Source organism: Heloderma suspectum, chromosome 10, assembly GCF_057233095.1.
Source record: "Heloderma suspectum isolate Gila_16-S chromosome 10, 16-S_ref, whole genome shotgun sequence".
In the NCBI taxonomy this organism is placed as follows: Eukaryota; Metazoa; Chordata; class Lepidosauria; order Squamata; family Helodermatidae; genus Heloderma; species Heloderma suspectum.
Window position 1 is genome coordinate 25661152 of NC_139467.1, and position 15340 is coordinate 25676491.

A 15340-nucleotide genomic window follows, 5' to 3' on the forward strand; every position below is an offset into this window, starting at 1 on the left:
TGATCCCTTACAAAAAACAAATCTGGATTCTTTTCTAGGAGTGTCTGTGTGGTCTATCATTAAATTCAATAATTATGATCTATTTTAGTCTACTTTTAAATTCTCTATATTCAAATGTTGAGCTATAATGTAAGGCTGTTGTTTCTTTGCTACTTATTGTACATCCCATCACCCACCTCCTTGGACCATATAAGGGTGTTCGCTCTATCTTTCTGGAAAGAAAGTCACTTTCACATTCACTTCTCTGAATTGCAAAAGCAAAGGATGCATCTACAGCTGCTCTATTAAAAATCATCATCCACCCAGTGAGCTAGTTCATCTCTTCAGACAATCCCCGGCTGTAAACAGTAAGTATATGTCTTCTGATGTCAGCTTCTTTCACTTAGTAGGCCATTTTTTCCATGGCTACTGCTAATATATTTAACATTAAAAAGATTTTCAAAACAATGGTGTTTCAATATATAATGGAATCTAGGAGATATATTTCCCCTGGGGAATATATTCACCTGGGTAAAGGGGAGAGATTTATTCACTTCACTTACTTAATTTGCACTTTTGAATGAATATGTGGACCAAAAGTCAGTTATCCGTCAGAATTCACACATCCAATTCTCACGTCATTCTGCATTTTTTAAAAGCATGACAATTGTTATTTATTTTCATACATGTTCCCTAATATATGTATTTTTGTATGCACCTTTCCTTAATATATGAATGTTTGTACACCTTTTCCTAATAGACATGTTTTTCAATGCTATTTCCCCCTAATATGTGGGTTTTTAACACAATAGTTTAGCCAAGAACTGCATTGGAAAATTCAGCAAAGTGCACAAAGTGAAGGATAACCATGTTCTGATCCTGATCCACATATTAGACTAGATCTGTTGCGGTATATTACACACTCCATATACCGCTTTTGTAGCATTATTTCCCACTTTTTATTCTGTATTATCCAAAATACCACAGCAGATGTCATTGTGTATTTATACCTTGTAGTACACACAAGAGGGATATAGCATTACCATGATGGGATTGTATCAGTATGACATGAGGAGTAGATCCGGACTTAGTCTGGGAAGTGAAATTTTGGTTGTTTCACTTAAAAAAGGCGGACTAAACAAAAGCTTTTCCCCATTCCTAGCTTGAAGGAATTGCGATTCCGCATGGAGGCAATAGAGGAAGAGACATTATAAGGAAGCTTATGAATGATCTATCCTGTACTGGACTTGTGCATGGAAGCAAACAGGAAGAAAAGCATAGTGTTTTTTAAAATCTTTTTCTTAGTGCTAATTTCTATAAAACCTCTTCTTTTTAAAAAAAGCAAAATTATTTTTATTTTGATGGTAAGCTATCTTGAATATGTGTTGGAAAGGTGAGGTACAATGTTTAAGATTATTCACAGTGCAATCCTATGCATGTATACTCAGAAGTAAGTACTGCTGAGTTCAGTGGGGTGTGTTCCCAGATAAGTGGGTATAAGACTGCAGCCTTATTTATTTATCCATTGTCTATATACCAAAGGATGCAGTCCAGAGAAACCTACAACTGGTCTGATCCAGACAAAGGACTCACTCTTCCCCACTGTGATACCCTCCAGATGTTGTTGGACTACAACTCCCATCATCTCAGACCATTTGCCATACTGGTTGAGACTGATGATGATGATGAGTAATTCTTTATTTCCAGTCCACAGACCATAAAAAAACAAACAATTCAGGCATGAAATACTGAGCCAGAATTAAAGCATACGCATCCTGTTAATACATTTCATTATTAAATGTAATAAGATCAGACTCACTTAGTATTTGTGACCCTGTTCTAATAGCTGTGGCAAGGAACATGGCTGTTAATATTCACTGTAAGCAGAGAAATATAAAACTTGTCAGAGAGCTACCTGGATATAAATGAAGCACAAGGGAAGGATGAAGTTTAAAACATCTGGCGTTAAAAACAAGTTGTGGGAGGCTAGTCTATCTATTCCAGAGTTCTAGTTCTAACAGTAGTTGTCCAGATGTTTCTGGTAAATTTACAAGGACGGCATGAATGAAGGCAGCATCCCCACCCTCCTGTTTGTCTGCAGCATCTGATATTTAGAGAGGGAAAGGGGGAGTGCAACCCTGTTAATTCTGCTCGATCTCTCATCGGCTTTTGATACCATTGACCATGGTACCCTCCTGGATTGACTCCGTGGGATGGGTATTGGAGGCACTGTGCTACAGTGGTTCCGGTCCGTCCTACTGGGCTGATTTCAGAGAGTAACATTGGGTGACTATTCTTCGGCCCCTTGGCAATTGAGCTATGGGGTGCTGCAGTGTACCATCTTGCCCCCAGTGTTGTTTAATATCTATATGAAGCCACTGGGAGCAGTCATTAGGGGATTTGGAGCTAAATGCCATCAGTATGCTGATGACATGCAGCTCTATCTCCCTGTGACATCTGAATCAGGAGAGGCTGTGCAAGTCCTGAATCAGTGCCTAGACTCAGTAATGGGCTGGATGAGGGCCAATTAACTGAAGTTGAATCCTGGCAAGACGGAAGCCCTGTGGGTGAGTGGTTCCCGGGTCCAGGAGATGGGGTTCTGGATGGGGTTGCACTCCCTCTGAAAGATCAGGTCTGTAGTCTGAGTCCTAGACTGTCGCTTGAGGCCCAATTGGTCGCAAAGGCTCAGAGTGCCTTTCACCAGCTTCGGCTGGTTTGCCAGCTACGGCCTTTCCTGGACAGGGATAGCTTGGCCACGGTGGTACAGGCGCTAGTAACCTCAAGACTGGATTACTGCAATGCGCTCTATGTGGGGCTGCCCTTTAGGATGGTCTGGATGCTGGAGCTAGTGCAGAATGCAGCAGCTCGGCTGTTGTCGGGAGCTACCCCTTTCAGCATGTAACTCCTCTGCTGAGGGAACTGCACTGGCTGCCTATTTGCTACCGGGGCAGGTTTAAGGTATTAGTACTAGTGTACAAAGCTCTAAACAACTTGGGACCAGGATACCTGAAAGAGCGCCTCCTTCCTTTCCAACCTGCCTGGTCACTGAGGTCATCAGAGGGCATGTTCTTGGTGGTTCCACTTGGACCCATGGCCCGGTTGGAGTCCACCATGAAAAGAGCCTTCAGTGTGGTGGCAGCCTTCCTGTGGAATTCCCTGCCTTTAGAGGTCAGGCAGGTGCCAACATCATGTTCCTTCCGGCACCTCCTGAACATGTTGTTATTTCAAGAGTCCTTCCTTGCATGACCAGCCGTGGTTTGTTAAATTCCACTTTGTTGGAGTTTGTCTTTTTAAAAAATGTTTCAACTCTTTTAACCTGTTGTTTTATTATTTTACCATGTTGTTCACCGCTCTGAAATCATCTGATGTGGAGTGGTATATAACTATTGTAAATAAATAAATAATCGTCTGTTTTTCTTTCTACTGCCAGCTGACAACCATGCTGCATTTTAATCAAGTGAGGAAATGCACTTTCTTTGTTGGGTTATATATCACAGAGTGTTGGAAGGTTCTACCAGTAGAAGCCTAAAAATTCTATTGTGAAAGATTCTCTTTGCAATAGCATTTCTATTGCAAAGATTCTATTTTGCAAAATTCTATTGTGACAGATTCTATTTCCGCAATAGAAAGGTGTGTCTTGTTGTGATACGGGAAAGGTTGCCAGTTTTTTTTTTTTTTATGATTTCAATGCAAACTAGGGGGAAAAATGTTATTTTTTGACAGAAGGAATCTCATAAATAATACTTAGTTATGGCATTAGTTTTAACTGTGTTTTATATGTTTTATATTGATTTTGCTGGTCTGTGACTGTAATACATGAGATCTTAATGATATAGGGTGGGAGACAAATGTTTTAAATGAAATAAATAAATACTTCCATGAATTCATTCATTCATTCATTCAAAATTCTACTGCTTATAAAAATGACACCTGTTAAGTTAATAGCTTGAATCTTGGCATCCATAATCTACTGGATGAGCTCTACAGTTGTGCAAAGTTCAATACAAAATGATCTGATGAAAACTGGCACAGATAAAGCAAGTTAACAAGTGCTGAAAAAAATGGATGCGGCCCTTTTAATTCTAATCTGCAGGGTGGCATATCGTATATTTTCTTTCAATTTTGGTGAAAGCTCCTGTTGTGCTCAACTGAGGGGGCATGCCTTTCATTGGATTGGTGAAGTTCTGAGCAGTGGTTCAACAGTTATCAAGCTTTCCCTTCCTCATTAAAGCCTATGAAAACAACTGCAGGGGAAGTTATGTTGTTCTGATCCATATTAGGTCACATGGCCACCCTAGATGGTGTATGTGTGCTCAGGCCTACAGCTGCCTGTAAAGGCTGATGACATCATTGGCTTGCATCATGTGCACCACCTGCTGTAGGCCTTTCCAGATGCACCAGATGCACCGAGAGCCGGTGTGGTGTAGTGGTGAGAGTGTTGGACTGGGAGCTGGGAGATCCAGGTTCTAGTCCCCACTCGGCCATGCAAGCTCACTGGGTGACTTTGGGCCAGTCACAGACTCTCAGCCCAACCTACCTCACAGGGTTGTTGCTGTGAGGATAAAATGGAGATGAGGAGGATTATGTACACCGCCTTGAATTCCTTGGAGGAAAAAAGGTGGGATATAAATGCAATAAATAAATAATTTTGGAGCACCTGCACTTCACAAAGAGAGCCTTTCCTTGCCCTTTGGCCATGGATTGGGCAGTGGTCCCTGGGAAGGGCAGTGCCCACCCAAACACAGGCCGCAACTGATGTGGGATAACTTTCATGTCTCCTTCCCCTAGGTTCATCCCAACTGTGCTGTGCAGTTGCAAACCTAACAGTACCCATGATGCATCCCCTGCAGAGTAGCGCTGTGGTCTGCTCTGTCATCACTCTCCTGCTGCTTCTCATTTCACTGGGCTCAGACTACTGGTTGATAAACAGCGATACACACCTGGGCCTGTGGAAAGTTTGTTTGGGTTCCTTATGCTTTTCATATGCGAGTAATGTAACAGGTAAGATATTCCCTGTCCTGGGACTGCAGGAGTAGTGGTGTGGTATTGAGAGGTACCCTGAAATCTTCATTTCTTAGGTTTGCAGCAGTTCTGGGGGCGGTTTTTTGTTCTTCAACCCCTTCTGGTCCACCTTAACCAGATGGATAGGGGGACTTTTTAGTCTTCTCAGCAGATTTTGATGCCATCTCCCCATGGTTATATCCTTCTATGCTGACTAGAGTGGCCACTTATGAATTGCCCCCGCCCACCCCGCCCAAGGAAATGTTTTACCAAAAAAAAGACGACAGTAATTTGCAATACATTTGCATATGCTAATTTATACACAGATGTAGATGTAGAAATAATTAGTATAATTTAAATAGAAATACAGTGCATCTCACCATAGTGTGGAATCCTGTGACCAGGTGATCTCTGTGCCTGCCTGTTCAGTCTGCTGTCCAGGTCCTAACTTTTGATGGGCAACAGTTCTTACAGTTATTTATGTTTAAACTGGAATTGGACAGGACAGTCATTCAAACAGAGGACACCTTCAAATAAAGGATGGTCCTTGGGCGGCCCCTCAAAAGAGGACTGTCCTCGATGAAAGAGGACCTCTAGCCACCCTAGGGATGAGTAGGCAGGATAGGCTTGGAGCCACTCTTTTGCAGTGGCTCTGGTCCTTTCTGGAAGGAAAGTCCCAGAGGAGCCCTATTCACATGTTAATAAAATAAAACGATATTTAAAACTCATGGCATCAGTGGTGAGTAGGGCCACAACAAAAAGCCCTGCCCACTGATTGCTGCAGGTGATGTAGTGCCTCCCCTAACATCCACACATACAGCAGGAACATCTCTTGGGAAAGGCTACGTCATGTGCATCAGTTCAGTGGGAAGGGTTACTCTCCTGCTCATTGGTTACATGGTGAGTTTCCCTATTGTAATAACACGTGAATAGGGTTTAGGTTGTGCTGGGGGACTGCTGATCCTACCTGTGGCCTTTACGGGATCTGCAAGATTCTGTCCTGTCTGTCTCCCATGCCCTTTAAAAAGCTATATAAACCCCCTGGGGGACAGCATCCTATGATTTGGGCTCGGGTGTCATAGGCATGCAGCTGCTGGAGAAATCTAAACAGATTCGAATGAGTTCAGAGTTCTATTAATCTGACCTACAGATTCCATAGCGGACTGGCTTTTTCCAATACATGCAGATTCTATAGACTTGTGGACCGCTTTAAAAAAAAAAAACATTTGGGGGGGATTTGTGCAAGTGCACACTTATACTAATGAGCATTTGCAAACAAGAATAAAATTTCCTACATCCCTTAAAAAAAAATCTAACGCCATCAATGGGTGGACAATAGGGGTGTACGGATTCCTCACCGTCTGTTCCAGTGGGGAATCTGTGTGGGGGGGGAGGTGATCTGTTCCTCCCCCCCAGAATCCCCCAGAGCAATTCCGCTCTGCTCAGATTCAGGGGAGGGGGACTGGCTTGGGGGCACTTACCTTCCCTCCTGACAGCCAGAGCCATTCGCCTCCTCCCTGTCCCTGCCAATTGCCATGTCTTAAAAAAAAAAAAAGTTATCGGGAGGATGTGCCCGTAGACTTTAATGCAAATAGAGTCATGAATCTTGTATATAAGTCTATGTGTCCATAGGCTTATACACAGGATTCACTGCTGTATTTTGTGTGTAAGTCTATGGGCACATCCTGCTGATTATATGTGCCCATAGACTTATATGCAAAATAGAGCAGTGAATCTTGCATATAAGCCTACGGAGACATAGACTTATATGCAAGATTCATGATTCTATTTGTGTATAAGTCTATGGGCACATCCTCCTGATCGCCATAAAAAAAAAAAAGACATGGCAATCGGCAGGGACAGGGAGGAGGCGAGTGGCTCTGGCTGGCAAGAAACAGCCGAGTGCCATTCCACCTCCAGTCCTTCTGGAGCAGAGGTAAGTGGTCCCGATCCGCTGTGGATTCCTGAGGCCTGATTCAAAAGAATCCAGCCTCATTTGAATCCGCAGAGGATTTCTCTGACATCCCTAGAGGACAATGGAATGAACAATGCCTGACAATCTGTGAAACACAGATGGAATGCATTTAACAAAATCCATGCATCCCTAGATGACATGAAGCTCTAGCTCTCATTTGCATTGTCTCATTTGCATTTTTCTTATTCATGCCCTGTCTGGGTGAGATTCAGTAATCAGTAAGTAATCACTGGTGTGTGGGCCTTTTCAGTGGTAACCCCCATTATTCTGTGGCAATACTTGTTAAACTCTTGCAGAACAATCTGGGTTCAGGTGGGTGGGGAGAAAGGTCATGTACATGCAGATTGCTGGTTGCAATTTGGGCCTCAATGTACCCTGTTGAACTGAATGACAAAACACACACACACACAAAACCCCTTGGATGTCTTGACTCTGGATTCTAGCATTGGACAAAGCCTCCTAGTGTAAATGCAAACCATGTGTCCATGGTTTGTGGGAGGCTTCCACCAGCATAACAAGCTGGCCTTCGGAAAATAAATCTTGCTCTGCAGGCTCCTTGAAAGGCCTCTCTCCTGCCAAGGGTGGCACTTTCGGTGTGCAGAGAGATTTGGGTGAAGAGACTTTACTTCACAACATCCTGCTCTGCTGTCAGGTTCTAAAATGCCATGTGGTCTTTGTGTATCACTCTGAGCATCAGCCTTCCGTGAAATGGGTATTTTGTTTTGCTTTCAGCAGGGCATGACTATATGATTCAGCATTTGGGGCTCAGACCTCTCCCTTTTTCTCAGTTTCTTAGTTTCTTAGCCAAGTTACTTGTCTCTGAGCCTCATCAGTTTGTCTTATGGGAAATGGGAGAAAACTGGGTTCAAAAGAGTGGTTTTGTGTTTTGGATCTCAGACCCACTTCTACCTTGTACTTAGGTTCTTGGGCAAGTTACTTTTCTTTTAGTCACACCAAATTGCCTGCTGGGAAATAGGTGTTTTGGGATTAGCCATACCCACCTGGCAGCCATGATGTGAATGAGAAAACACCCCTACACACACACACATGCGCGCACACACACACACACACACACACACACACACGACAGCGATTTTTTGAGAGTACCCATAGCATGATCCCACTGAATTTGAAGGCAATAATGATGAACATCGTTCTCTCCATTTCTGATGTTCAGGTATGAATACTGGTCCTTATGCTATCATAGTAAACTTGCTTCTGATTACCTTGCATTATGACCCTGGGATTTTGTCAAGTATTAAAAGAGACCTTTGTGGTGTCATTGTCTAAACCCATTGATATATTTATTCTCCTCTCTTTCTCCTTTTGCTCCCTGTAGATGTACTGCAAGCCACACGAGCATTCCTGCTGATAGGGATGATTGCTGGTGCCATCTCTTCCTTTGGTCTTTGTGCCACATTTTTTAAGTCCCATCTTGGCTCCATCTCACTGGCCAAGATCTCAGCTATAGCCAGCTTCATTGCAGGTAATATGGGATAATAAGCATCCACATCCACAGTAACTTCCAACCCCTCAAGTCACGTACCTCAAAGTCATGGCCTGTATTGGAAAATTCCTGGTTCCTATGACAAGGAGACTGAGCTGAAACCAAAAAAATCCACACTAATTCTAAAAAAAAGGGTAAAAAATTCAACATTTGAGTTCCGTGTTTTGAACACTTCCAACTTTCAATGTTCTAATGTAGCTTTGATGCTGAGGACCAAATTCCACATGGTGCCAAACACATCACTCGAAGTTGTGTCATTGATTTGTTTAACTGAAAGACCATTTGCATCCATATGAACTTGCCCATGCATTAAAATCCATATCCGAGTCTTTACTCTCTGTCCCATCATTGAAAGAGGCCAGATTGATGGGTATCAGGGACGGGGCTTTTTCCTTGGTGGCCCCATATTTTTGGAATCCACTCCCCCTGGAAATCCATGTAGCTCCATTAGTTGTTATACAAATCTCTGAAAACAGTTTTGTCAGGAGTGTTTCTGAGCTAGGGATGTACGAAAGTCACTTACCTTTCATGGATTATGTTGATGGTGGGGGGGGAGGCGTTCCGTCCCTCCCCCTGGAATCCTCGATGGGGGGAGAGGCACTCCGTTCCTCCTTCCCGGAATCCTCCGCGGTTGGCTGTGCTCCGCGGCAGCTCCATGGAGCAGCCGGCCAGGCCCAGCCAGGCCAGAGCCGTCCGCAGCCGGATTTCCAGCCGCGGAGGGCTCTGGGGAAAAAAACAAAAACAAACCGCATACGCAAATGGTGGCGGCTATGGATGCCGCCATTTGCGTTCCTTAGTTTGGGCCATCTTAGTCTACGTAAATATTTACACAGACTAAGATGGCGAAAATAAGGGGAACGCAAATAGCGTAGCGGATGCTATTTGCATTCCCCTTATTTTCGCCGTCTTAGTCTACGTAAATATTTACGTAGACTAAGACGGCCCAAACTAAGGAACGCAAATTGCGGCGGCCGTAGCTGCCGCCATTTGCGTACGCTTTTCTTTTTTTTACCCAGTCATTTTAGGCTATGTAAAAACTTACATAGCCTATCACATCTCTGTAAAAAAACCCAAAAAACCTGCAAATGGTGGTGGCGGCAGCAGGTCAGAAGACCAGCTGCTGGAGCCGCTGCTACCCGGAAGATCCGCCCCAGGTAAGTCTCATCCCGGGGGGGATCCGCGGGGTGGCGGGGGGGGGTGGTGGCAGGCCGTTCTGCCACAGATTTTGGGGGGCCGAATGCACTGGCATTCGGCCTCACCGAGATCCGTGGCGGAATTCTCTGCCATCCCTATTCTGAGCACAGGGAGTGAGAGAGTAGTTCAGATTCTGAAGAAGAACCACCAGACATGGGGGAGGTATGTTCCCAGGCTAGCCCAGACATGGCTAGGCAGGCTCCTCAGGTTTCAAAGGTCCAGCTGGAGGAGGAGGGTCCCTCTTCATGCCCTCCCCCCCGTGAGAGCTAGTGAGCAGGGAGAGGAGGGGTTTGGGGAGTCTGAATTAATAGATGCCAGGTGTAGACACAGAGCCAAGAGGGAGAAGGCCGGGGCGGAACGTAGTCTACCCAATTGGCCTTGCATGAACAGCAGCACTTAGAAGCATCATGACAGAGAGAGACCTCCCCCCACCCCTTAAGTTATGCTAGTGAGACCGTCTTTCTTTCAAATGGTGGGCAACTTTCATAGCTACCTTTTGAATCCCTGAAGGCATTTCCTTGCAGACTGAGAGTCACTAAAAATTTGCATCTGTATGACCCTTTGTGGTAATGGATTAAAAGCTATAGATTGAAGCCTCTTGTCTGTGTTTGATTTGGCATTTGAATTCAGTGGGGGCAAAAAGAATCCTGACAAGTTTTATTAAATCTGTGTTGTATTACTTGCCATGCTCTGGATTAATATATTGCTTTCATTTCAAGGGGTGTATGTACTATAAAAATGAATGATTCTCTATGATTATGCTTTAATTTTAAAGCATACACCACTTTGTGAGTGCTGAAGGCAGGAGCCATAGGGAAGGAGGAACAAAATTGGGACTGTGGTACATGGAGAATGGGTTAACCTGATCCTCCCATTCCATTATCCGAATTAGAATTGTCCCCCAAAGCTGATGTTTGGCACAAGAGGAAAGTTTATACCAGCTCCAATACATTTGCAAATGCATTGAAGTGCAATGCGATGTAAGCAAATGTAAAGAGATGCACGTTGGGGGCAAAAAACCCAATATCACATATAAGCTGATGGGATCTCAGCTGAGCCAACAACACCAAATGCTTCAGGGTGGTAAAATAAAGGGGGAGGGGACTCTGAGGATGATTAGGAAAGAGATTGGAAATAAAACTACCAATTTTGTGCATTTACACAAATCTGTAGCACAGACTAGAAATGTGTGAACATGAAATGATTGAGCTTTTTGATGTTCTCCAAATTCTTCCTTGAAGGTTGTTTCACCTCGTTTGCATTCCCAAACACAAGCTTTTTTCTTCTTCTGATCAAACGTGAATACTTTTGAACATGAATACAAGTTCAGGAAGTTGCAAAAACCTCCTGATTGCCAGATCTCCTGGGGTTGCAAATGGGACATGTTTGCACAATTTGTGAATAGGAATGAAATACCCATATGTCCCTAGTGCAGATACACTTGGAGTACTGCACAGAGTTCTATTTGCTGCCCCTCAGAAAGGATAAGATAGAGCTGGAAACGATGCAGAACAAAGCAACGCACAAAGAAAGGTTACAAAGCGTGGGGCTCTTTAGTTAAGAAAAAAAAGACAGTAAGGGCAGACACGATAGAGGTTTATAAAATTATGCATGGTGTGGAGAAAGTGGAAAGGGAGATGTTTTTCTCTGTCACTCATAATACTAGAACCTAGGATCATCCAGTCAAGATGAATGGTGGGAGATTCAGGACAGTCCAAAGGAAGGACTTCTTCATGTACCACATAGTTAAACTATGGAATTTGAACTAGGGATATCAAAGGAATGTGTTTGGGGTGTGAAGCTCGACAGGCTTTCTCCAGCTCCCCTTGCCCCCCATGACCTTGTTTTGTTTTCCACTACCTGGCCCAACTCAGTCTGCCACAAGTCGGGCCAGTTAGCAGATTGTCTGTATTTTCACTTTGTGCAAATCGCATCTGCAATTTGGGAGATTTGCACAAATTGCTCAAACTTTGGGTGTGATTTGCATAATTTGTGCAAATTTCAGCTGCCATTTGTGCAAATTATGCACACTGTGGCCATAATTTGTGCAAATTACACAAATTTCAGCACATTGCAACCTTGCCGCCGCCCCTGCCCCGAAGAAGAAGAAAAAGCTGAAAAAAGTCCCCTGAGTTGGGGAAAGCCTGGGGTCGGCTCACATATGCAAGCCAAGCTGGGCAGGCAGCAGAAATCCATCAAGGCCCAAAAGGGATGGATTTCCAAATGACTGGCATCCCTATTTGCTTCCACAAGAGGCGGTGATGATTACCAACTTAGGTGGCTTTAAATGGAGCTTAGACAAATCCATGGAGGATAAGTATGTCAGTGGCTACTAGTAGGGATGGCACGGGTACCTGATTCAGTCCTGGAAACTGGCGGAACCACCACTGCCTGCACCCCTGAGCCCTGCTTGCAAGACCCTGCCCCTGCTCACCCCTTGTGTGTGCTCAAAGAATGCCCTGCACTCACCCTGGTGGCCTTGTCGAGCTTCGCAGGCACAACTTTTTGAGAAATAAAATGGCGGTCGCAAAAATGTGCATATTTGCGCACACATGAAAATACACATTTTTGCGAATGTGCATATTCACGTATGTGCAAAAATTTGCATTTTTCAAAACATATGCATTTTTGCACACAGACAAATATGCACCTTCACAAAAATGTGCATTTCACACATGAGAATATGTGCATTTGCAAAATGCATATTTTCACGCATACAAAGACATGCACATTTCTGCGAATGCCGTTGTATTTCTCAAAAAAAATGGTAACTGTGGAGCTTGATGAGGCCTCTGGGGTGAGTGCGGGCTGCTTGCTGAGCTTGGGAGGAGCTCGAGTGTGGTCTGGGGACTGAGCAGGGCCAGGGGATGGGTGGGCATCCAGAGAACCTGGACGGGGGTGAGTTTGCACATCCCTAGCTACTAGTCCTGATGATGATATGTGACTCCCAGGATTAGAGCAGCATGCCTCTAAACATTGGTTGCTATGGAACCTGAGTGGGATTGTGTTATTGCACTCATGTCCCTGCTTCCAGGTTTCCCAAAGGCCACTGTAGGAGATGGATGCTGGGCTGGCATAGACAGAACGTGGGTTGATCCAATAGGGTTATTTTTATGTTCTAAGGCAGGGATGGGGAAACTGTGACACTCCAGGTATTTCTGCACCATAAATACCATCATCTCTCACCATTTGCTGCAGCTGATTGGAGTTGGAATCCAACCTCTAGAGCCACAATTCCCTTATCCCTGTTCTACTTGATGTTAAAGTTAACTCTTCCTTTTGGATTCACAGGTCTTTGTGTCCTGATTGCCATGGCCACCTTCACAGGACGTGTGGGGCAAACCACTTATGGATGGTCCTTTGCCCTGGGCTGGGCCTCCTTTCCTGCCTTCCTTGTAACTGGTAAGAATGTGGAGAATGCAGAAATGTATTTCTTTCTTTAAAAGTATCACCTTCACAGAGGTTGCCAGGTGCATTCTTTCATTACAAAACTAGTCCTTGCTTTACAGAACACTTAGGGCTAATCTACAGGTTTGGCCTTATGATGTGGCAGAGTCCTTTCAGGACTGTACCACTCTGGCTGCTGGTGGAGGTTCACATTTCAGTAGGGATGTATGAAAGTTCCGCCACGGATCTCGGGGAGGCCGAATGCCAGTGCATTCGGCCCCCCGAAATCAGTGGCGGAACGGCCTGCCCCCCCCCCCGGGATGAGACTCACCTTGGGCGGATCTTCCTGGCAGCGGCAGTGGCGGCTGTGGCAACCGGTCTTCTGACTGGCTGCCGCCGCCGCCATTTCCAGATTAAAAAAAAACAAAAACAAAAAAAACGTGATAGGCTACGTAAAGATTTACGTAGCCTATCATGGCTAGATTTTTAAAAAACACTGTGATAGGCTACGTAAATCTTTACGTAGCCTATCACGGCTGACTTAAAAAAAACAAAAACAAACGTGCGTACGCAAATGGCAGCAACCATGGCCGCCGCCATTTGCGTTCCTTATTTTGGCACGTCTTAGTCTAGGTAAACATTTACGTAGACTAAGACGGCGAAAATAAGGGGAACGCAAATAGCGTAGACGCTACGCTATTTGCGTTCCCCTTATTTTCGCCGTCTTAGTCTACGTAAATGTTTACGTAGACTAAGACATGCCAAAATAAAGAATGCAAATGGTGGCAGCCATGGCCGCTGCCATTTGCGTACGCGCATTGTTTTTTTTTTTTAAATCAGCCATGATAGGCTACGTAAACATTTACGTAGCCTATCACGGCTGACTGCAGGGACGCAAACGGCAGCAGCTATGGCTGCCGCCATTTGCGTCCCTGCTAGCCAGCGGCTGGATGTCCGGCTGCTGGTGGAGCCGGCTGGCGGCTCCTCAGAATTGCTGCGGAGCACATCTGGGAGGCCAGGATTCTGGGGGGGAGGGACGGAATGCCTCCCCCCCACCATCAACATAATCCGCGGAAAGGTAAGTCACTTTCGTACATCCCTAGGATCTATTCCTGAGGATCTGAGCATAGTTCCACTGATTTGAGCAGGGAAGGAGATAATGCTGGGCTCAGATATCTCTGATGACATTTTATTCTGCTTCAGCTTATTACTCTAATCAATTGCTTTTCTTCCCTAACAGGTTTCCTTGCTTACAAACTATATCATGGGATGTCACAGTGAGCATGGCGGAAAGATGGTGCTGCCATTTGAGATGACATCCAGACCATTATTGGTAGTGTTGGGGCACAGATAATACCTCCACTGGGGAGAGTTTGACTTGGAGTAACTTCCTGTACCAAAAAGGCATCCTGCTTATGAGGGTGGAAGGATGGGTTTGGGTTTAGAATCAGGAGGGCTGGTTCCTGATCCCAGACATCTGGGGTAATGGGGCTGGAAGCAGTTGGTGCTATATGTTCTCTCTCTCTCTCTCTCTCTCTCTTTCTCATGAGTTCTTTGAAAAGGGATTTGTAGTTCATTTCTGGAACTTCAGTTGGATCTGAATGTGACTCTTAGCTTTTTACCAAGTGTACTTTCTAAATTTGTTTCCACTTTTGCAAATATAATGAGCATCCCATTGTGTATTGTCTGTTCTTCACTTTACAACAGTCTTCTATGCCTTTTGGGGCAAAACATTTTTCCCCCCTAAAGACCATTTCACACATTACACAATGGCAAACATTCAGTTCAGATGACTCCCACACTGCGAAATGAAGTGGGCTACTTCGGAGAGAATTGGGATTTGCCTGAAGCAAAGCGGGTTTCCTCTAACTAGGGATGTCAGAGAATTCTGCAACAGATCTCGGTAAGGCTGAATGCCAGTGCATTCGGCCCCCTGAAATCCATCGCGGAAAGAAGCCCCCACCCCTCCAACACACAAAAGGCGCACGAAATGGAGCACTTACCTGCTCCCGTCCGCGCTGCTTTGCGAATGGCAGCCGTCCTGAGGCCGCCATTCGCTTCCTCCTCTTCATAGCCGTGATAGGCTACATAAATACTTATGTAGCCTATCACGGCTAATGCAGGGACGCCATTTCCATCCCTGTGCAGGCCATGATAGGCTACGTAAGTATTTACATAGCCTATCATGGCAGGGGGGAACAAAACCAGCGTACGCAAATGGCGGCAGCAACCGCCATTTGCGTACGCTGGTTTTTTTCCCCCTGCTGTGATAGGCTATGTAAATATTTATATAGCCT

General features: G+C 44.8%; 1 protein-coding gene across 2 annotated transcripts; it reads left to right on the forward strand.

Annotated features, from left to right (window-relative positions):
• Positions 1-238: 238 nt before the first annotated feature.
• LOC146337991 (peripheral myelin protein 22-like) lies at positions 239-14734 on the forward strand. Of its 2 annotated transcripts, XM_084814401.1 has the most exons (6): positions 257-347; positions 3410-3436; positions 4768-4980; positions 8295-8441; positions 12948-13058; positions 14284-14734. In XM_084814401.1, exons 3-6 carry the CDS (start codon positions 4812-4814, stop codon positions 14322-14324), a joined length of 468 nt encoding a protein of 155 aa, XP_084670527.1. In that variant the 5' UTR covers positions 257-347; positions 3410-3436; positions 4768-4811; the 3' UTR covers positions 14325-14734. The 2 variants fall into 2 exon arrangements, with proteins under 2 accessions (XP_084670526.1, XP_084670527.1); XM_084814400.1 differs by lacking the exon at positions 3410-3436 and having other exon boundaries at positions 239-347.
• The last annotated feature ends 606 nt before the right edge of the window (positions 14735-15340 follow it).